Source organism: Molothrus aeneus, chromosome 12 (genome assembly GCF_037042795.1).
Source record: "Molothrus aeneus isolate 106 chromosome 12, BPBGC_Maene_1.0, whole genome shotgun sequence".
Lineage (NCBI taxonomy): Eukaryota > Metazoa > Chordata > Aves > Passeriformes > Icteridae > Molothrus > Molothrus aeneus.
Genome location: NC_089657.1, coordinates 13797636 through 13819056, shown reverse-complemented (window position 1 = coordinate 13819056; position 21421 = coordinate 13797636). Strand labels below are relative to the sequence as shown.

At 41.2% G+C, this 21421-nt stretch overlaps 2 protein-coding genes across 3 annotated transcripts; both read right to left on the bottom strand.

The window, feature by feature from the left end:
- Positions 1 to 912: 912 nt before the first annotated feature.
- Positions 913 to 9402, bottom strand: ACTR8 (actin related protein 8). The gene is given in 13 exon segments (XM_066557972.1): positions 913 to 1589; positions 2253 to 2416; positions 2710 to 2974; positions 3394 to 3534; positions 4087 to 4182; positions 4709 to 4862; positions 5197 to 5329; positions 6119 to 6212; positions 6744 to 6917; positions 7563 to 7667; positions 7958 to 8068; positions 8897 to 9213; positions 9216 to 9402. Coding segments are annotated over 13 exon segments (2046 nt in total). The 5' UTR covers positions 9364 to 9402; the 3' UTR covers positions 913 to 1445.
- Positions 9403 to 11923: 2521 nt separating this feature from the next.
- Positions 11924 to 14201, bottom strand: SELENOK (selenoprotein K). 2 transcript variants are annotated; one of them, XM_066558031.1, is made up of 4 exons: positions 14158 to 14201; positions 13517 to 13607; positions 12659 to 12739; positions 11924 to 12020 (listed from the first exon to the last, which is right to left on the bottom strand). In XM_066558031.1, the coding sequence occupies exons 1-4, from the start codon at positions 14174 to 14176 to the stop codon at positions 11924 to 11926; spliced, it is 288 nt and encodes a 95-aa protein (XP_066414128.1). In that variant the 5' UTR covers positions 14177 to 14201. The 2 variants fall into 2 exon arrangements, with proteins under 2 accessions (XP_066414128.1, XP_066414129.1); XM_066558032.1 differs by having other exon boundaries at positions 11933 to 12020.
- Between the last annotated feature and the right edge of the window lie 7220 nt (positions 14202 to 21421).

Below are 21421 nucleotides of genomic sequence, written 5' to 3'. Positions count from 1 at the left end.
GGTAAAACTCCAAACAAAAAGGAAGAGAGGAGATGAGATGATGATTGATGAGGCGTCATGTTGCAGGGGGAGGTACATTCCAGTGACTTGGGAAGAATTGGCAGGGAACAGACTCAGACTGATATGCCTTGCTTCTTTCAAAGTAGGAAAGAAAATGAAGTAAATTAAGTAATCAACAACTGTAATATTGATGATTAATCATTTTGCATTGCATTTTAGCACACTTTCACTGTAGGGACATTGAAAATTATTATTGCAGTAAATCAGTGTGCATTTTCTCTAAATTCTATTAATATACAAATAATTAAATGCATACATACCATATATTGGTATTATGATAACTGATGATAGCTTTTAGAGACTTGTTTCAAAGTGATTTTTTTCTCTTTTAGAGCTCCTCACAATCCATTCAGTTGGAGGATGTGAGTGATTTCTCCTTGCTGCTTTACTTGTGACTGTGTCTCATTGCCATCTCAGACAGAGGTAAGAGTTCTTACCTTCTTGAGCTTTTGTATTCTGTAGTTTTGCTGCAAGCATCCTTTTAGATAAGGTCATATGAAAGAGACTGCCATTTAGGTATTATTGCAATAGGAATGCTCTCAAGTTTGTTCAGAAAGCTCCAGCCTCAAGATTTCAGTTCAAACCAGTCCTGTGGTTTTGAAGGCAGCTGCTCAACCAAACCAGGTTTGGTTGGTGTTGCAGGGTGGTTGAGGAGTGCAGCCTCACTGCCCTCAGGTGGAATGAACTGCAAGATGTGCTGGCTGTATAAATCTGCAGCTAGGTCTTTTGGGTATATTATATTTATTTTTGAAAAAAAAAAAAAGAAAAAAAGTGGACTCTACAATGGATAATGAAAAACTAAGAGGTTTTGATGATAAGTACAGGGCAAGAAAAAAATACTCCACTTCCAAATTCTTTGTCTTTCCACAAAATAATTTATTACATAAGTAAAATACAAAGAGTGACTGTAGTTGTAGTTCTTCTTTTCACTTTTACCCAAATGATCACTTATATAACAACTCATCTCCTGGTAACATCAGAGTAGCAATCAGAATATTACATTAAACCCACAGCTGCACTCTTCAGCCGTTGCTTCTGTGTACATGTTTCTGGAATGAATCTTGGCTTAACATCTCTCACATAAGTTCCTACATCGTGCAATTTTAATATACATTACCTGTATAATATAAATATAGTTACTCTGGAGATGACAGTGGTACCCTGTATGCAGAATTCAATGCATACAATTTAAAAGACAAAGGGTAGCTGAAGTCAAATGAATTCAGTAAGTCTTTTGGTTTTTTACAACACGTCCAGAAAAATCTCAGTTGAAGTTAATATTAATAAAATACAAAAAATAGGTTATCAGCAGAAGATCAATTCATGTGCACTGGGGAAAGCAATCTTCAGTTAAGTCCCTACAGGTTCCTCTGTAAGCCCCTCCACTACCACACAAAGGCAGCTCGCTCCCGTAACATCCTGACACCGAAGCGCTGCCACTCCCTCTGGTATATCCACAGCTCCTGTGTTGTGTCCAGACAGGCCAGAACTGCCCCTCCTTTCCAGGCTATTAAACGTGGATCCATATCCTAAATTCAAAACACACATTGCACACAGTCATTGGTCCCATTCTGCATCATTCTCCAAAGTTGTATCCTATTTTCCAACACTATTCACTAGTTAGAATCTGGTGGGGTAGGGGAAAAGTTTTTCAGTATTACCCAGGAAAAAGCAGTGAGATAAAAATATTTAATTGATATTCAAGATGCTTTAAGAAGTCACTTCTTGTTTTAAGATGCTTTCTAAGCACATCATGAAAATCTTGCCTTCAGTAATGGAGGCTCTGAAATAGATGGAAGGATATTTACAAGTTTTGCCTGATTAATGCCAAATGAAAATTAATCTCAATGCCTGTTTATCTATTATCTTTATATAGTACTAAAAAATAAAACAAATCCCAATTTCTTGCTGAGGAGACAGGTTACCTTCATGGGCCAGTACTAACTGCTTCTTTAAGAATAGGGCCTTGAGCTAATAAAACACTTCAGTGATCTGCACCAGTCACACTCTTGGCTTTGCCTCTAACTCCCTGTCCCTAACCAGCCAGTGCTATGTTAAAATAGGCTGAAAGCTCCCTTACATCTCAGATATTCAACTACTCTGGGATTTTAAAAGAACTTTTTTCTTTTAATCTTTCAAAGATTTCAACCAATCATAGTTTACTATCTACTTAGCTATCAGTTAACAGTTACCTTAGGCCTTGTGATGACCTCAACATTTTCAACAACTCTTCTGAAAGAAGGTGGCATTTTGTTGAGAATTCGGTGTTGAAGAAACTCTTGAGCTTTATGAAACATAAGGCCTCCTCCCACTACTAAGATGGAACTGTACATCTTCTTTTTCGTATCATCAGATGCTGGAATGAATGAATATATAGAAATACATCTGTTTTTTAAAGTTATTATGGCCTGCATTACAATTAATTTAGTCCAAGTCAAACCAGATAGAAACTGATGTTTGCTTTTAAAATTCTTCTATTTCTTGGATACATAGCACAAGAAACATCAACAGAGATGCAAGCATAAGAAACAGTGTAGCTACTCTCCAGATGATAAAACCTAGAGACACATCTTTCTTTGGTGAAATACAGGAGTTACATAAACCCACCCTGAGGTCTATTTCACAGACTGGTACAAATGTAATTCTTACCACAGCAGTCGATGCTATGAAGGATGGCTTTGTCCAGGCCCAAGGCTTTGCCTTCAAACTGAGAAATAGCAGTTTTCCTGGACATGTGTGCAGTTAAAGGCTCCTCTGAATCATTGCCAGGTATCATACAGTCACCCTGGGAAGAGCCCAGCTCCACTTCTTGTGGGTAGATCCTCTCTGAAATGTCTGAGGATTGGCCTCTCAACTCTCCCTCAAATGCACCAGGCTTTGACATAGATTTTCTGTCGGCTGTAGCTTTTGCAGACTTAAAAATGAGAAAACCAAAATGCAAAAAGGTCACAGCAAGTTACAGACCAGTACAAAGATTTAACTAAGCACCATTGTACTTCCCTTCACCTTTTTGCACAGCAAGGTTAAGCCCTGCATTATTGCCTCCTCTAATTTTCAATTTAATCCTCATGTTCTAAGGGCTTATTTTGAACTCCATCTGATTGCTCAATCCCATAATGTAGGGATCCCTTCTTAGACTGGAAAAATGCTAATTAAATTAAAAAATTCTAATTAAAAAATTGTTTAGACATCTGTAACTTCTTACTTTAAATTTATTCTTTAATACTTCAGACGGAGGTAAGAAACTCTGGTTTCTGAGATGAGCAAATGAGTCCTCATTTAATTCCCCAATTAAATGATAGTTCATGAAAAATAAAACCAGCAATCACACACCTGCTCCTGCTTACTTTGTGTGGCCAGCAGATAATGTTCATCATGAGGATCCTCAGGATCACCTTGTGACCTGTGCTGCAAAATTGTCATTTTTTGTCCAACAATTCCAAAAGTTGCTGGATAAAACAGAGCCATGGGTGCCTGAGGAGAGATTTGGCATGGTTTTACTACAGTATTCCTTCTTATGGCATTTACTGCAGAAAAAAGAAGTCTTGTTCTATTTTTCTCACAATTCAAAATTAAATAGAAGTGGTTTTCTTCCAGGTAGTCTGTAAAATACTAAAGTATCTTCTGTTTTTTATAATTAAAAAATATCCCAATAACTACACAAGTTTCTTTACAGATTTAGCATTGCATGATAAACAAGTACTCAAATGTCGTTTGTTACAAAATTAGAAAATTCAATGGTGAGCTGAAAAACTTGCAAAATTATTTTTTTTTGCACTTTGCACTTGAAGGATAATTATCATATTTAGATGAAGTAACAAGAATTGTGGCTAAAGCTACTTAGAAAGTCTTGTGTATCCACCAGTTCTGCATTAGGCCCACCCATCCATATAGGAATTTATTTTATCTACAAGCACAGTTTAAGAACAATCCATAAATCAGATGGGCTTAGTAGCACTGGACTGATATAAATTGAGGCTCTGAGTCTGAATGCTCATTATAGTTGTAATTGAATTTAAAAATCACCTGTAATTTTTCATCCCCTAATCGGAACTGGTACAATAAAGCTGGAGAATCCGGATGCCGAATTTGGAATTCGTGATCTTGTAATCCAGAAATATCCTAAGGTAAGAAACAAACAAAAAAAAAAGGTATCTATCTTTTATGTTTATCAAGCTGTGTAATCTATTTAATTACAGAAAACAGCAAAAAGTAACAAAACTCTCTTCTAATATGGACTTTATTTACCTATTCTTGAGATTTTTTTAAGTCTTTTCCACATACTATGATGTGCCTGACAGCTTTCTACATGCCTAAGCCTCTGCAATGAGAGTTTTGCAGGAAGAAGAGACCTGCTGGCAGATCTTACAGAACTGAAGTTGAAAACCAGCAAGTATGCAACTATTACCAGCTTCTTTCAGCAGTAAGAACAAAGAAATTATCTTTCTAAGGGTTAGGATTCCTTTCAGCTAGATGAAAAATAAACCAAGTTACAAACATTTCAAGTCTAAAGCTTCTACTTTTGCCAGTATTCTCCTGAGTAAAATATTTACAATTAACTTGGACTCACAGAAAGGCTCCCCAGAGTAACACTCTGTAAAAGAAAAAAAAAATTACTTGGGATAACACAAAATTTTCCCCTTCTCACCTGATCTAGATGACAAAATGTCTCCTTTAGGTGCTGAAGCAGCAGGCAATCCAACTTATTAGTTAACTGGCAGTCTCTGTATGGGAATCCTGCTCGTTGCATAAGCCAGTAAAAACACCTTGAGACATCAGATCCCCCATACGCAAGGCACAGCCTAAAGGACAGAGAAGAAAAAGATCTTTTTATGTAGTTGCTGAAATACAGGGTGACTGCAGCAATAGGGAGAGGAATGCTAATAATATTTTAGACATGTTGGAATCATTACTTCCACAGAGTTTGCAGAACACAGTATTGGTTATGATCAGTTCTGCCTGTTTTCTTCTTTTAAAGATAATTCTTTAAGGCTCATATTGTAACAGTTGTCTCTGTTAAATGCCTCAGAGCAGGAAAACCCCTATATTTATAGAAATTTTGTCTCCTTTTAGAAGTCAAATTTTTAGTAAGCAAATAAGTCCATGATTCTAATAATTTTGCACACTCCAAGGTACCTGGTGTTGCGATGGGAAACACCATCTTCTACACAGCAAACACTTGTCTTCTGATCTCCCACATCTACAATGCATGCACTGCTTAAACCACTTCCAAAGGTAGCACAGACAGACTCCTGGTGTACAATGATTCCTAGCAATATGAGATAAAAATTGTATTAAAGTTATGCCAAACTTTACAGTCGTGTTGCTGACATTTAAAGGACATTTTATGTCTTTTCAAGATCTACAACTAGCCTGACTGAAAGCCTGTATATTTAGTGAAGATGGGGTGGGGGGTACTTAAAGATTTTTTTTTGTTGGATAAGGCTTTAAAAGTCCTGAAAAGAAGCTAAGGGTGGGGTCAAATGATCCTTTTTCTACAAAATTAAAGGTATTATCTCCAAACTGCAATTAGTTTTTTAATCTGGTAGTGCAGGGTCTTGGTTACTGGATGTCCATAAAGTGTTTTCCTATTTTTTTCTGGTTTTATTCAAATAGCATTATTATTAGTATTTCAGATAAGGTCTTTAAGTAGTTATATGATCCAATTTGACCCTCTGTTTTCCCTACAATCCACCTTTACAGAGTACATTTGTGTCCCAAGCCCATACTTAAACCTGGGAAGTACCAGAGATTCCAGTCTGTCCTTCTGGACAGTTGTGCATTTTAGAAATATTTAAGAACTCAGACTGCTGCTGCTTTTACCTCAGCTGAATGAGAAGCCCACAGCTGGAATGCATAACAGTAAACCAAAAAACTTGTTTCAATATTAACCAACCATTTTGCCCCTTTAAAAGAGACAGGTTATGTGATTGGCAAAAGATGAGGGTGCTAGTCCCAGCTAACCTGGGACTAATGTGCAAAAGTATGCCTTAAAAGGAAAAAAAATTAAAATCTTATGCAATTAATCATTGAGTATTTGCTTCATTATGGATTTTACCTGAGAAGCCCATCTTCATTAGGATCATATTTACCAGTTCTTTCACATGTTGTTTATTATAGATGTCTGGAATTAGTAAAATGCATCTGTAGTACTGAAAACAAGAAGAAGAGTAAATTAAAGCCAGCTCTCCAATAAAGTTCGATATACAACTTATTAAAAGAAAAATCAAAATTTTAGGAAAGGGGAAGGCTTCTAATACTTGAAAAATTATGTTCTAAGTAAGTGCCAAGAGTCTACAGCCATTAAAATGTTTAAATGTACATCAGGCATGAGACAAACACCTACTTGGCAAGGAGAAGTAATTACACAAGTATTAGGCAGCCCTTCCCCAGGTGCCTCTTTTACAGTCAACAAAAAAAAACCCAAACAAAGACTAAGACTGAAATGTATATAATGGGATTTCTAAACATCCATGTTAAGAGGTTTTATCAACAGCTTTTGTCTTAAAGACATGGACAAAATTCCAGATGAAGTCTTGGGAACCCTGCTCACCAGCAGAAAGAAGGTATTTATTGAGGAAAGCACCAGTAAGAGGCTACCAATACCAGCAAGTTGTTTCCCTTTTAACACTTAGAGAAGTGGATACAGCCCACAGCACAAAAATGTGCTGTTGACAGCTCACCTTTAGGTCTTTCAGGGGTATTTCCAGGTATTTTTGTATTGCATGTGACCATATAACTTCCAGGTCTGCCAGTACTGCAGTGAGGGAGCCACCAGGTCCAGCGTGGAGATTCAGCTGCCCCCTTCTAATGGGCCAGTGTATGTTATAAGAATCTAATGGATTAACATACAGGGCCTGAAAGTGAGAGATGACATCCTGGGCATTGCTTTTCCCAAAAAAAAGTAACAAAATGAGAAACAACTGGGAAGTGTTTCAGAAGCACATACAAGACATTGCAGAGCTCAGACTGATGTAACAGCAGTACAGCTGATTTCTTTGTAAAAGGGCTTGATAATAAACCATTAAGATAAAAAGACAGCAAATACATAGTCTAAATTGTTTGAATGTTTTTGCTCACAGACATCTAGTGAATATAAAGGTATATTTTTCCACTACCTCATATTAGAAACTAAAATAATTTAAACACTTTGAAGCCCACAAATATCAAGTTACTCAGCAGCAATTCCATATAGGGATACTTTTATCAGTTTCTTGCCTTTTCTCTGAATTATGCCATATGGGTGAAGTTCTCACCTACTCCCTGCAAAACCACTGATTTATAGTAGCAAGGGATCCAAGATACTTGTTAAACAAAATGGGAGAAACCCTCTTGTCTTGCTGAATGATAAAAAATACTCAGTTCCTCCACAGTAAAGTTTCTCAGTTTACTTGGTTAGCTTTACACATCTTTCAGTACATGCTAACTTATAGCAGACTGCAACTGATCCATGGCTGCATTAAAACACACAAAGCCTCACTGAGCAGGATAATCAATCTTACCTCTTCTCCCACCAAAAATTCAGGATGATTTGATGTGTTCGTCCACTTGGCCCCAGAGCTGTGATCCAAAATGGCAGGCCTCATCTGTCTGTTGTAGGACCTGGCCTGAAATGTAACCAAACCAAATCCTCTTGATAAATATTTTACCGGTCACTTTTTACGCATGGAAGAAAAATTAAATACCCCTTTGAACCCAGCCCTCGAGGAAACACTTATAATCTTAATTTTCTCATGTTTTCAGAGTTAGGTAGCACAATAACACTTATCCATATTTGGTTTAGGTTTATCCATATTTGGTCTAGAAAGGGTATCTATGCTTGTCCACTGAAGCATAGCATCTCACCCAAGGATTGTGTGGATGAACAATTTATTAAGACCTTATTAGAATGAGTTACCTGATCAGGTGACACCGGTATGCGCCTCGCTCCATTCGACATCTTTTTGGACCATATTGCTTGGTCCACCATTTTAAGGCCATTTTGTCTCTGCTCAGTACTTTCAGGTTTCTAAGGAAAAACCCCAAATATGCAATGTAAATACTTTCAAACCATGTCTGTATACTGGTAGTACTGAAGCTGTTAGGAAACAATGAAATCATTACTAATTAAATTTTGATGGACAGTAGAAAGGACAGATGTTTCTACAATCCAAAATGGACTTATGCTCATTTTTAAAGAAACTATTTTTTATATTAGAGTTCCCAACACCTATTCAAATCAACTTGAATCTTTTAACTGCTTTTAGTGGCCACTGGACTTCATCTCTAGTGATGTGCTCAGGCCATTATCTACTTAACTACAGACATATGAAGTAGGAGCAAAAATGTTTAAACAGATCTCAATTATTAAACGGTGACGTTTAATATTAGAGAGGTTAGTTCGATTTTTACAGATTCAGATTATTACATATGTCTTGTGACCAGGCTGCACTGAAATGACTTGCTGTGTTACCCAAGTCACTAGTAACCAACACATTCACAAACGAAAAAGTCTGATTCGAATCCTACTGTTGGCATGCCATCAGAAGAAATACTGACTGTGGTACCAGACCATAGCACAGGGAAATAAACATGTACAAATCCTCAACCTATCAATTCTTTAGGTTTAGTTCATTGAAAACAAATCAAATAAAACGCAAACAGACTGGTCCAAGCCTACTGACTTCAGTAGGTGGCATCTACAGTCCTTAAAAGGGTGAAAAAGAAGTTTGACCGGAGTTGTTCTCTCCTCTGGAAAACCATGAAGGATAAAAGGCACATGTGCACCACACAACAAACCAAACCGCCGCAGAACGGGCGATGGACAGGCGGATTCCGGCGAGGCGGGGCCGCTTACATTGAGGCCGTCCCTGAGGAGCCAGCTGTCCCTGTAGGCCGCCTGGCCCGGCTGCTTGTGCCGCCGCGCGATCACGTGCGGGATGCCCGCGGGCAGCGTGTCCGTGGCCCGCCCGAGCCGCAGGGTGGTGGAGCCGGGGTGGATCACCACGATGAAGTTGCTCTGTATTTGCTGAAAGTGGCACAACGAGCACGGAATCAGAGCGAGCCCCCGGGACCACCTGGGGCCCTCCCGGCGCTTCCACACCGCCCCTCCGCAGGCCTTTAAAAGGCCGAGCCCGGGCCGGGCCCGCCCCAGCGGGGAGGGAGCAGCGCCCAGCAGCCGCCGCTCGGCTCGGGCCTCACCTCCTGCAGCGACTCGGGCACGGCGGCGGGGACGATGGGCCGCTTCACGCCGCGCTGCTCGCGTTCCCGGTCGCGCTCCTTGTCCTTGCCGTTCTCCGCCTCGCCTTTCTCCGCCTGGGTCATGCTCCGGCCGGGCGGAAGCCGCGTCTGCCGGGCCCGAGCGGCGCCGAGCCCGGCGCGGGGCGGAAGCGGGCGGGCCCTGGCCGGGCACCGCCCCTCAGCAGGTACCGGGAGGGGCTCGGCGGCTCCCGCGCGCTGCCGGGGATGGCCCCGCTTGTAGTGGAGTGCGGGGCTCCCGCTCCGGCGCTGAGGAGCCCGGCAGCGGCACGGGCAGCCTGGGGAGCAGCCCCGCTGCTACTGCTGCCGCGGGTCTGGTGGAGCACCAACCAAACGCTCTCAGCTGGGCTGGGGCTGCAGGAGGGGCATACGGCCCTCCAGCAGCTTAAAATACTCTATGCCAAGACTGTAGTGCAGCTGGTGTGCGTGGTACAGCTGTGAGGAGCTGACCATGTAAGGGCCTCCCTGTTTGTGGGCAGCGAGCTCCTTTATAAACTGTGCAGAGAGGATGTTTGACTGCAGCTGGGGGAGATGTGGTTTTTAAAGGCTGAAAGTTGCTGTTGTACAGCCGAGTCGAAAAGAGAGGAATTTTGTGTTAGGTAGGAGTGGTATCTGCTGGAGTGCCTTGTTAATTGAGGGGCATTGTTGATTAATTTCCCGCTAAGGACTAATTAAATTCCCGCTAAGGAATACATTCAGTGCGAGAGCAATGAGAAATTCCCATCCTGAAAAAGGGTAAATCAGATAAAAGATGGTTACTATTTGAAAGAAAATAACTACTCTGGGAGAGCTGTTAGTATTTGAGTTGACCTCTTTTTTCTTCATGTAATAATAACAACACCTATTTTTATTGTAAAAAAACCCCAAAATTTGTACAGTAAATGTTTTTACACGTTTCAATAAGTTTATAGTGGAGAATGAAGCTCTTTCAAGAGGTGTTTCTGTTATAAAAACCATTATGGACCTTACTGAAGCAAGGGTTGTAAAACAAAGTAATTTGTTCGCTGCATTTTTGAAGTGCTTTTAGAGTACCATTAATAGAAAGAAAATACAGCAGAGTGTTTGTCCAGAGAGTGTGAGTATAAAAGCTCTTAGGAATTGCTGCTTTGACTCTTGAGGGACCATCTCTATCAACTATAAATATGTATTTTTTCTCATCTGAATAGCAGAAGGCTTATTGTACTTCAGATTTCTTCAGTTTCTAAAAATGATGAGAAAATCAGCCTTGTGACAAGCCAAATATAATTTACTTACAACTTTGCAACTACAGTAAAATGTTCAGAAACTATACAAAGACTTTAGACAGTAAACATATATTTAATGAAACTGTGGTTCAGTTACACCGGATCCTTGAGGAAGGAGTTCCCAGTACAACTTCATTGATCTGCTTCTATCACAGAACAGTTTCCAGTCAGGCATACACATCCCCATTTGGTCCACCACTAAACTCTTCTTTTCATCTGGCTGATGTGTATGCTTGTGCCTGCCTCTTCAGCAGGCGTTTACCTGAAAGATAAAGCAGTAACAGTACATGTAAAGAGGCCTCTTTGTGAGATAAAATTAAGTAAAAAATTTAAAATAATATTGCTTTTAATTTAGCTAAATGAGACATGCTAAAGACTTGCTAGCTTTATTTCTGAGCAGGTTACACATTGCTGTGATTAACCAAAAGCCATCTCCACAGTCTTTGCTGGCCTTTTGTCTACTCAACAAGAAAAAACCACCACAACTTCCTGGGGTTTTTCTCCCACTTGGAAGAAGCTTATCCTTGTTCCAGTGAACTGAAATACTGGTGTCTGTGTTTCCTGGTATATGAACTTTTTCCTACAAGGTTTACAGGTATTAACCACTGGCATGGGTTGTTTTTTTTTTTCCTTTTAACTTTTATTATAGTAACAATAGGAGTGACTGATCAAAAACAAACATTGTTTACTTAAGTCTTAAAGTAAATGAAACCATACTGTAAATACACTCAGTGTCAGCTGTAACTCCCAGCAGCCAAACTAATTATTAAACAGAATTAAATATCAGGCAGCTGTAAGAAATGTAAAACCTCTTTTAATTTTACCTCTATTTTTAAGCAATTCTGATTTTTATACTTTATTGGAATTCAAGATTGGTATGGCTGTATCATTGTAATGGAGGAAAAAACCCATTTTTACTGTCTTGTAACAACTTTATATTTTTCTTTCTTTTCTGTTGAGAAATATCAACTTTAACCAAAACCCATCACATGTCATATAACTATTAGAAATGCAAACAAAGCATCATTTTCTAACAATCTGATCTTTAAATAAGCAGCCGAAAAAATGAGAAGTTAGAAATAACTTATCAGCTGTGCTCAAAAATCTTTGCTGCACTTTGTCCATCAACTTCTGTGCAATTAAAAGTGAAAGCCCACCATTCCTAAACGAAAATCCTTTTGAACATCCCTTCCCCCTGCTTTTTCTCCCCTTCACTAGAAGTACGTTTATTTCTTTTATTATTGAAAAATTTTGATTATTTTCCTGTTTTGGTAACTTGTGCAGCAGGAGGAAAAAACACTCCATTCTACCTTAACCCTGAATTAACACTGCTATTAAAAAAAACCTCAAACCCTTCAAAGCAGGATACAGCAGACTTGGAATTACCTTCCTCATCCACCTCCAGCCATTGGTGGTGGACTGGGGCCTCCACCCCAGTGATTTATTCGGCCCATCCTACGGCGAGGATTTGCTGGAGGCCTGAAAAGAAAGGAATTCTACCTTCATTAAACTTTTCAACATGAAATACAATAACTGTCTCTAAATGTCAGTAGTGGAAAAGTCTGAATCTCTAAAGTTGAGTTTCACCTGGAAAGCTGTAAGAAAACCCCAACCCCACTATCACAAAAATCCTCTCCTGTTTCATTACTGCTGTGTGATGTGAGAAGGCTACAGATGCTTTTACACAGATGCTTTTAGACTGATGCTTTTACACAGTCCTACAAAACACTTAGGCTGCAGTGTTCATAGAAATTACACCCCTAAACTAGTGTTTTACTTTAGGTAATGTAATGCAAGAAATGACTGCACTAATGCAAGTCAAATGCTGAGTATAAACATGTCTAAGAAAATAAAATTTTAACAATATATCTTGTCTATATATATATATATATCGTCTTATCTTTAACGATATATCTTGTCTCCTAGGTAGGCTTCAAAAATATTTTCAGAGAGTGCTTGTCTGTACTGCTATTGCAGCTGTTACCAACAATAGTGCAGATAACCATTTTAGCCTTCCTGTACAACCCAATTCAATGCAAATCACAACTATAATCTACTCAGATTCATGTCACTTCACCAAGATAGGGGAAAAACTGGTGTGAATATGAAAAAAATACCCTCTTCCATCATGGTATCCTGAATAGGAGGAAGATGTGTAGCCTCTTCTTCTTAAATCTGGTTGAATAATGCTCTGGAAACTGAAAAATTAAAACAATGGTTAGGTGAATTGATAGCTGGATATAGTTTTTGAATATTTTGATTGGAAGGTAAGAAATGGCTGAAAACCAGTAAGTAGTGTTCAGGAATGAACAGTGTATCCTCTCATGATCACTGTTGTTTAAATCTTGGCAGTTTGTCTCCTACATATGAAACTAAAATCTGAAATAATTCCAAATTACAGTGAAGCTTAAACTATAAAATCTAAATTATATTATATATTTTTAATTATAATTATAGATTTTAAATTATAAAATCTAATTTTCTTGGTAATATGCAAGAAATGCATAAAGTATAAACTTATAACTGAAATCACTAAGAACTGTTGAAAACACCACATGAACTTTGTGTTTGTTAACTGGCTTTGATCCAAATTTGTGTTTACTGTGTGATTACTTTTATGTAGTCAGAATCTATTGTCACCAGTAGAAATTCTCCAAACAGCCCAATTATTTATATACAGCTAGTAGATGCTTTTTAACAAAAGTGTGTATTTTCTTTTTGCAGTATCAAAATAGATGAAATGTAAGAAAACTCATTTGAACTGCCAATAAGTTATAACCACTTTTCATGCACTTTTTGTTAAGTATACTGTGCTTAATAAACACAACCACATAGTTGTAGTAAAGCATTTATACATCTGGAATGCTAGAGAGTAAATATAATATTTTTATTGTTGTGTTACTGATAGCATTGTGTAACTTCCACCTCTGTCAAATCTAAAATGAAGCTCACCAAAAGAATTAACTTCTACTTACAACAGAACCACAAAATCTGCTATTGACCAGAAGAAATCTGTTATAGATGACAACCTCCAGGGAGCCCGACTCTGGTTATCCAAAACTTGTCCTGTAACATATACAGATGTAACATAACAGATACAAGATGTTCAGTGTGTGACACTGAACAGTGCATTACACAAAACCAGATCTGCTAAGTCCAGAGTTTGCAGCTGGGATGGTGAAACTGCACTTCATGGCAGGGAGTTTCATTTTCTGCAGGTTACTGCCCAAGTACGTCAGCTAAAGGGGTCAGCACCGCCACAGGAGCTCTGTGTCCAGAAAACCCACACAAAGTACCAGGCAGAGTCTGATTCCCCGTAAGCGGTTCAAGTGCTGCCGTGTGACGCTCCCGGTGTCTGCAGCACGGACTTGGACTCGCCAAAGTCCCCAAATCCGCTTTAGAAGCAGACCAGGCTCGGCCACAGGCCGCAGGGCAACGCGGGGTGACGCGACACCGGCAGCTGCCAGACCCTGCCCGGCTGTCCCGGCAACGGCGGCGCTGGGGGCGGCGCTCGGCGCAGCGCAGCCCCGGTACCCCCGGTCGGTGCCCAGGCCCCGGCCCGGCCCCCCACCGCTGCAGACACACACCGCGGCTGCCCCGGGCCCCGGCCCCTCACCGTTCGAGATGTACACCATGGCTGCCCGCCGGCCCGGCCCCCGCCCCGCCCCTGCGCCTGCGCGGCCGCCGCGCGCATGGGCAGCGAGCGGTGACGGCGGCACCCGCGGAGGAGCGGCTCAGGGGCCGTGCTGGGCTCTCCGTCCCCTCGCCTCAGGGCACGGACGTGCAGCCCCTGAGATTAACGGGGTCCCGCTCAGGACCGCCTGTTATCCAGGGGTCCCTGCTGGAATGGTCTGCCTGGGGAGGTGGTGGAGTCACCATCCCTGGATATGGCATTCGGTGCCATGGTTTAGTTGAGGTGTCAGGGAACAGGTTGGACTCGATGATCTTGAAGGTCTCTTCCAGCCTTGTGATTCTGTGATTCTGTCAGCAGCCCTGTTACTAACGGATAATGAGGGGTCCCCCTGAACAGCCGCTGTTATTAACCAGGTTCCTCCCAGTGCCCCTGGTAACGAGGGGTCCCCTCACAGCCCCGCTACCGGGACCCCTCAGCAGCCGCTGTTATTAACGAGGGATCCCCTCACAGTCTCGGTACCGGGACCCCTCGGCAGCCGCTGTTATTAACGAGGGATCCCCTCACAGTCCCGGTACCGGGACCCCTCGGCAGCCGCTGTTATTAACGAGGGATCCCCTCACAGTCCCGGTACCGGGACCCCTCGGCAGCCGCTGTTATTAACGAGGGATCCCCTCACAGTCCCGGTACCGGGACCCCTCGGCAGCCGCTGTTATTAACGAGGGGTCCCCTCACAGTCCCGGTACCGGGACCCCTCGGCAGCCGCTGTTATTAACGAGGGGTCCCCTCACAGTTACGGTACCGGGACCCCTCGGCAGCCGCTGTTATTAACGAGGGGTCCCCTCACACTTACGGTACCGGGACCCCTCAGCAGCCGCTGTTATTAACGAGGGGTCCCCTCACAGTTACGGTACCGGGACCCCTCGGCAGCCGCTGTTATTAACGAGGGATCCCCTCACAGCCCCGGCACCGGGACCCCTCAGCAGCCGCTGTTATTAACGAGGGGTCCCCTCACAGTTACGGTACCGGGACCCCTCAGCAGCCGCTGTTATTAACGAGGGATCCCCTCACAGTCCCGGTACCGGGACCCCTCGGCAGCCGCGACGGAGCCGGCCTGAGGCAGGCGGTGCTCAGGAAACGGCTCCTCCCTCCGAGGAGGGCGGGTCTGGTTAAATTATTTATTAAATAAATAATATTATTATTTAAATAAATATTATTTTTTATTAAATAAAATAAATAATAATTTATCATTCCAGTGCTGTTGGAGCTTCTTTGCTGTGTTTAGTGATAGTAACAGGAGTTGGAATAGTCACGATTTCATAAAAACGAAGTGTTCCTAGTCGCCTTCTGCAGTAATGATAGAAGTACAACCAAGTGCAGAAATGAGTTAACATTTCTCTCCAAAGGGAACTTTTATGCCCTGTATTTAATGACAAGTATGTGGCTATGTACATTATATTCGTAGGAATGTTCAACCCTAAATTGAGTATTTCTTTTAATTTATTTTATTTTTATAAAAACCTTGCTCTGCAAATATTGGCTAGCAATCCTTTTCTTGGAGAATACATGCTTGTAAAATTGGGGGTAACTATACAGCTTTATGGGCAAATTTAATATAATACCTTCTCTCTCTGAGTTTTTAAGCTGAACTAATAAAGAAGGGATGTTAATTCTGATGTGAAACAGCAATAAAAAAATATGTAAAAACACTTTAATATTTCCTTTGCAACACCTGTCTTTTCCTAATGATGATGAGGTAAAGTCCTTTGCTAAGAGGAGAATAACAGAAGAGTGTTTTCTGAATGTGGAATTGTAATACAGCGTCTCTGACAGGGCAGCTGTCCCACAGTAAAGAAATTGTTTGCTCCTGACAGGTGTTCATAAATGTTCGATGGCTGTGAATAAACTCTTGCAAACAACTGAAAGCAATTAGCAAAGAAAAGTGTCTGTAATGTGTAGGTGCAGAGTTTGTGGTAATTGGGAGTGGGGCTGTGGCTGAGCCTCATCATCCCCAATGGGCTACAGCTGTGAGCAGCAGGTGAGCAGCATTGAGGGTAACGAGCCATGGGGTGCCCTGACCAACCAGCAAAGGGAGCAGAGGGCACACAGGTGCAGTGCATCAACAGGAGGGGATAAAAGGCTGGGCTAACAAAGGGGAGACCCCTGCAGCCTCCTAAAGTGAGGGGATGTTACTCTGTATGGGCAGGCAGCTGAAGCCCTCTGAAGAGGTATGGTGTTACTGTGTGTGTGTTGAAGATTTCTGAACGTGGATGGGGATACTCTGTATGGTGGCTTTCTTAACTGTGAGATATGCTGTGATGTTTGCTGTGACAGTAACAAGGTGTCTAAAATAAATGTTTATCGTGGCTTTTTTCCTTTTTTTCCTCCAACTCTGCATACTTTCCCCAATTAGTGGGATAGCAAGCATCCTTTTTTGTTAGTGGAACAATTGGCTTTTTGGTTTTTTGTAGAAATGAAAAAAAGGTGAACATAAATGAATGTAATAGTGACCTTTTGAAATATAGCAGATAGCAAAAATAATGATTGTGACATGGGTCAACTGCAAATAAAAATCAAGTCCTCAAACCTATGTGCTAAGTTAATGGCAAAGCCTGAAATAGAACTGCCCTTCTTACTCTCCCACTTATGTAGTTTCTTGAGGATATACTTGCATCTGTCAGTTAGAGCAGTCTCAGACTCTGTCAGTGTTTTGGTTTAAGGCAAATATCCTTTGTCTTGTTATGCTTTCTGCTAGTGCATGTGAATTTGGTTTTTCATGTACCTGATGAGTCTGGATTGTGAATGTGCGCACACAGAGTGCCTACCTTGGCATGTTTTTCTTCTTTTTCTGAATTCTTTAAAAATATTTAGCTTTCTTAGGAAAAGTAAAAGTCTATACAATGAAATTTGAAGAATAAGTGCTCACATTATGGATTATCCTTTTCCACTGCTTTTCCTTTATTTTAAAATCATCTTTGTAAAGGTAGCTTGTAAGCACACCTGCAGATTTCGTATAGGTGTTGCCACCTCCTAGATTTTACTTTTTGATACTAGCAATGATGTTATTATACTGTTGTGGTATCTTTAGAAATGAAAAGGAATGATTAACCAGGGAAATGGATTTGTTTAGACAGATGTGAATGTTGCCTTTTTTGCCAGACTGTTTAGCCCACAGACCAGGGCAGTGCATCAGCTACAGGTGACCCTAGGCTTCAGCTGATGTCAGAGTCTTCTACTGTGATTTTGGTCTTATCTGCACACAAAAATTTGCTTGTATTGATTTGTTTAGCACGATAGTACTAGAAAATCAGGGAGAGATGCTCTAAAGACTGAAAAGATAAATATTTGAAGGGGAAAATGGCATCTTGAAATGCTGAAGAGTGGTTTAAATGCCAGACATTATCATATCTAAGTAAACCTGCTCTCCTTCAAAAGGTTTTGCATTGAATATGTTCTCTGGGGCCTGCTAGGGCATATAGTGTGTTTCTGTTATCTGTAAAAGCTGTCTTAATTGTTGGGTATGCATTAGACTGTCTGTTTTTGGTGATAGCTTGGTTGTGAATTTACTCAAAGGAGGGGAAAAAAGCTTTAGCTCAGTGGTGCTGTGGAGCTGCTTGTAGATAGCTGGAACATTCTTATCAGCCACCTGGTGGGACAGGTATGGGCTGTTTGAGGAAACTCCTGCATGAAAAGTGGGAAAGGAAGCTGGGAAGACTTGCTTTCCAGCCAGGTGCTACTGTTTGTCATTTATCTTTATTTTTGTGTCTGAGGCAATTACAGCACAAAATAGATACTGGAGTCCTCTGGCCTCACTGATGTGATATTGCTGAAAATATGTGCAGCTGGGATTTCCCTGTGCTGTTTCCTGCTGCATGTGCAGGGGTTGCATTTACACTGATGACTGAGTGAGTAGAAGTGTTTCTTCTTGATTCATATTTGCTTTGCTGTGTGTTTGGAGCTTTGTGTCTGCATTTGGAGCCTTTTAATGGGCACTTGAGCGTGCCATTGCTGTGCCAGGAGTGGATTCCCCTGATGAAGCAAGGCTGAGATTGCACAGCAGCTGGAGCTTTCCTGCAGCGTGGGCACAGAGTGATCAGCTCTGCTCACGTGCTGTGTGCACTGAGGACTGGCAGCTGGCAAAGACACTGTGCGGATAAACAGTTCTGGAATCAACAGATCTCAGCAAATGAAACCCTGTTTTTTCCTTTCTGTGCAGCAGTAATGGCCAGCAATTTCCTAATGGTCAGCAGTTTCCGTGTCAGTGGAAATGGTACAAAACCATGTATGACAAGATTAACAAATTTTGAGAATTTCACTTAGTGCATTGGAAAGGGTGATGCAAATAAGGTGGCAAATTGAACAAGGCTCTAGCTATGGCTAGAGGCATCTCTGATACTTGATATACCCTTTTAGCTGTTAAACTTTCTTCAACTGCTTCAGCCTTAACAGCCAAGGTAAAAATAGCACCTGGGATACTTGGCAGAAGTAGCTGGATGAAGCCAATCCATAATCTATTTGGCGTTCTAAAGAGCTTGTATGGTTCTGTTGTATTAGTATCAATTTTTTGTCTTCCAAAAATTTCTTACTTTAATGTTTGTGCAATCAAAACACCTTTGAATGGGTACAAACAGTGTAGTTATTTTAAAAGCATGTAGTTGTTGAAGGTGGGGTGGACTCACACTGGAGAAGTTCCTGCAGGACTGTATCCCATGTGAGGGACCCCAGGCTGGAGGAGGGGAAAAGCTCTGAGCAGTGGCTGAAACAGTGTGTGATGAACTGACCAGCAGCCCCATGCCCTGTCTCCCTGTGCTGCTGGAGAGAGCAGACAGAGCTTGGGAAGGAGAGGGGAGTAGTAGGAAGGTAGTTTTAAGATTTATTTTACTTTTTATCCTACTCTGATTTTGCAAGTAATAAATTCAGTTAATATCCCCAGTTCAAATCTGTTTTGCCTGTGATGGCATTTAGTGAGTAATCTCTCTCCTGGACCTTAACCCATGGACCTTTCATTATATTTTCTCTTCCTGTCCAGCTGTGAAGGGGAGTGATAAAGTGGCTGGGGTGGGTGCCTGGTGTCCCACCCACCACACAGAGTTAATTGGAGAAGTGTTATCTAATATCTGGTTGTGGAGCACAGACCTCCTCCCAGGTTTAGCTTTTGTGCAAAAATCACATTTGCTTCTGTCATTATCACATGATAGAGGACCTTAAAGATTCTGATTTTAAGATACAGGTGACACTCTTTACTATCCTATTTACTGCATTTCCCATCTTTTTCTTATTTAATGCAATCCACTGCATTATAGCTCACAATCTAGAACATAATGTACATGGGCTCTGTGCTATCAGAGGCAGAACTAGCCCCCAGTAAGAAATTGAATATCAACTTCAATATTTTTTTGTTCATTTTCATCAGATGACAGATTTTAGATGAAAAAAACATGGTTTCAGTTCTTTACAGTCATATTGTCATGACTTTAAATAGTCTTCTTTTTATGCCTGACTTAAATGGGTTTCAAATTCAGAAGGATTTTCAGTAACTTTTTTATGTTTAAAATTAATTGCAATTGAATTATCATGTGTTTTGTGCTTAAGGAAGCAGAAAAGCCTACCTGTAAAGAATTCTGAAGTGCTAATTTTATTCATCAATAACTATGGTAGAAATTAAAGGTCTCCAGCAATCCAGTCAGTGTGAAGCTGAGCTTCAGTGGTACAGAAAAAGAATGCAAGCCAGACTAAGTAATGACATGATAAAGTTTCTTGTTGAGTTCTCCCATAAAGTAATATGTTGAATTCTAATTACTGCATTAAAAAAAGGTCTTATAGTCGTATTGAAGAAGATGGTAAAAGTTGATTTCTTTTAGAAACAAAGGCAGTGATAGATTGGTGGTGTCTGAAAAAATAAAAAATGAGGGAGTTGAAATATATAAACATGTAAATGGATTAAGCAGTGGAAAGTTTTTCATTTTCTTTGGTAACAGAAATATTTGATGACAGTGAAAATTAGTGGGTGGTAACTGGTATCTTTATGGTCTTGTGACAGAAAAGCACTTCCATGAGGAAGGAGGTTGTTCTTCCCACAAAAACACCCCAAAAAAACCTGCAGAGTCAGACTGTTTTTCTTGAGACTTTGAAATCAAGCATTTTAGATCTTATGCTTTCATAGTAGGATGCTCACATTCTAGTCTGCTGTCAAAACTCAATTTCTTTTTGGAGAAAGTAGAGGTGAGTTTAAGGAAAGACATTTTTTCCTTAGGCATTGGATTCCTTCAGTCTTCTTGCTGTTGGACAAAAGAAAATAATCTGTGACAATCAAAAGGAGTTGCATGCTTTTTACTGAGAACAGTGTTTAAATTTATGCTTTAAAGCCAGTCAGGTATATAAGCAATCACCTCTGATTCTCCAAGCAGTAGGAATTAAGCTGAGATGTTTGACTAAGGAGCTTATTCTCATATTTATCTCAGCTGGTATCTCCTGAGCTTTTCTTTGAAGTGTTTGACAGCAGGTCCTGGAAAGAGCTACAGCAAAGCGTTTGATGCCTGGAACTCCTTTCAGAGACTTTCCAGTCATCCTTGCTGCCTCCTGCTGTGGATCTGCAACCTTTCTATGGATATTAGAAGCAGCCATTGGGCTGCAAGATTTGCTTCTCTCCCTTTGTGTTCCAGCTGCATGTCTCCCATCATTAACAGAGGTTTTCAGTCTATCTTGGCATTGTTTCTCTAACTCATTCCTAAGGCAAGACAATCCTGTCCTGCACTGTCCCACTGTGTGACATGATTTTGTAGAAAACCAGTGAGCATCAGTTGATTGTGAGGATGAAGTCAGGCACCAGCATGAAAACACAAGGATTTTAACAAGCAGGTCTCATGGCTGCCTTCCTTATGAAGGGTGTAACCAAACCCAACCTACTGCAGCCCAGTTGCTTTGGCAGCAGTTATCTCCTGAACCTCTCTAAGTGGTGCTGGACATCACCTGTGTAATGCTTTAGGTGAGTGGCACTGGTGGAGAAGGTGCTCCTGAGCATTTCCCAGCTGCACCATGACCCTGTGGGCTGGGGTTTGCTGCTGACCCAGCAAAGCACACGGGGTCCCCAACAGGTCCCAGGGCAGAGGGGCTCAGTGTCCAGCTCTTCAGGTGGCTGCCAGAGGGAAGGACGGATGCCAGGCTTGAGGAAACTGCTTTTGTTTGTTGTGCAGCAAATCTGCAGGTGTGTGGCAGCAAGGTAAGGAGACAGTTGGCGATGAAGTTCTGT